Here is a 1,562-nt window from a genome sequence, read left to right as displayed (position 1 = left end):
TCCTCATTGTATTTCTTATTTTATGTCATAAGAGAAGTAAATTGTGGATGGTACATAACCTATCGAAAATAAATCAGTTTCTGAAAGAATTAAAGATGCAGAAATATAAATATTATAAACTGCAAACTGAAATCCAGACTGTCTGTTTGCTGGATTAATTTCCTTCAACTACAATCAAACGTAGTTTGGTTTCACATAAACATTAGGGATGTGGGCTTTACATTTCTGGTAATTTGATACTGTCTTTAAAGTAAATACCAGAAAAACACTGGGGAGATAGAATTAGGGTAGAGTAAGATTTCTATAATAATTATTCCTTTAACAAATGTGCGAATATCAGTGTGAATTTAAAGATTTCGGAGTTAGGTACAACTGAGCAGGGTCTTGTTAGGATCACAGGATTTATTTTCTCTTCTGACATGTTCAAGTTCTTTTTTTTTTTTTTTTTCCACAAATAGCACTTTTTATTTGACACTAACTGAAGTCTGAACTTTAAACAGATTCTTGGACTGGTGGTTCATATCCATCAGCTCGTTCAACTTTAGCACCTGTCTCGTCCCCAGTGGCTTTTCCAGAACTACTGCCTTCACCATGAAGCTCCATGAGCTTTCCCAATTCAACCTTGGGCTTCTTCAGCATTTTTACTTTTCTAACGAAGACATCATGGAGAGGACAAATAGATTGGCAAGCCTTTTCTATGTCTTTTCCAATGCTGTCTGGAATCAATTTATTGACCACTTCTTTCAAGTCATTTGTCTGCACCTCTCGGGTCATGATTTCCATCATCTTCTTCCGGATTTGGCGGACCTGTTGGTGCTGAGCATAAGAGGTCTTCCGTATCTGATTGTTGCGTTTTTTAGTAAAACCAGCACAGAACAGACAAAGCAAGTGACCATCGGTAGTCTTGACATCAACATGAGCTTCAGTCATTGTCTGCCACTTTTTGACCATGGAACACATTTTGTCACGGGTAAGATCCATGCCATGGAAGTTAGTCAGGCAGTTTTTGCCCTGAACATCTTCAGTAATCAGCTTGAATTTTCTAAATGCAACTTCATCATTCTGCAAATCAGCAAGACTCACTTCAAACACACGACCCTTGAGACCATCAGATGCAATTTTGGTTCCTTGGGTCCTGGTGACGAGCGTCTTTCCAATATTTCTTATATTGAACATAGCAGGTGCTTTCACATCATACCAATCTTTCTTAGAAAATGGATCAACCACTTTCTTCTTGGCTCCCTTTTTGCCACCTTTCGTAAGGCGCTTGTTCTTGCCAACCGCCATGGTGCTGATCAGAGAGCCGAAAGGCTCAAGTTCTTGATTATAATAATAACAGGAACAACAACAGTGACAATAACCTTTACTGTAAATGGCACTTACCATCTAACAGACGAAATTTACTTGAGACAATTTATGACATAAAAAACTTCCAATTTGGGAGGCTGAGGATGGTGGATCACCTGAGGTCAGGAGTTCAAGACCAGTCTGACCAACACGGTGAAACCCCGCCTCTACTAAAAATACAAAAAATTAGCCGGGTGCGGTGGCAGGTGCCTGTA

The 1,562-nt window shown here is 39.2% G+C and overlaps 1 protein-coding gene across 2 annotated transcripts; it reads right to left on the bottom strand.

Moving 5' to 3' along the window:
• Positions 1–449: 449 nt before the first annotated feature.
• Positions 450–1,316, bottom strand: LOC105550618 (40S ribosomal protein S3a-like). 2 transcript variants are annotated; one of them, XM_011995574.1, is made up of 2 exons: positions 655–1,316; positions 450–621 (listed from the first exon to the last, which is right to left on the bottom strand). In XM_011995574.1, exons 1-2 carry the CDS (start codon positions 1,285–1,287, stop codon positions 493–495), a joined length of 762 nt encoding a protein of 253 aa, XP_011850964.1. In that variant the 5' UTR covers positions 1,288–1,316; the 3' UTR covers positions 450–492. The 2 variants fall into 2 exon arrangements, with proteins under 2 accessions (XP_011850964.1, XP_011850963.1); XM_011995573.1 differs by having other exon boundaries at positions 450–1,316.
• Positions 1,317–1,562: the final 246 nt, after the last annotated feature.

Source organism: Mandrillus leucophaeus, unplaced genomic scaffold, assembly GCF_000951045.1.
Source record: "Mandrillus leucophaeus isolate KB7577 unplaced genomic scaffold, Mleu.le_1.0 Scaffold492, whole genome shotgun sequence".
NCBI classification, from domain to species: domain Eukaryota; kingdom Metazoa; phylum Chordata; class Mammalia; order Primates; family Cercopithecidae; genus Mandrillus; species Mandrillus leucophaeus.
This window is presented reverse-complemented; position numbering and strand designations above follow the sequence as displayed.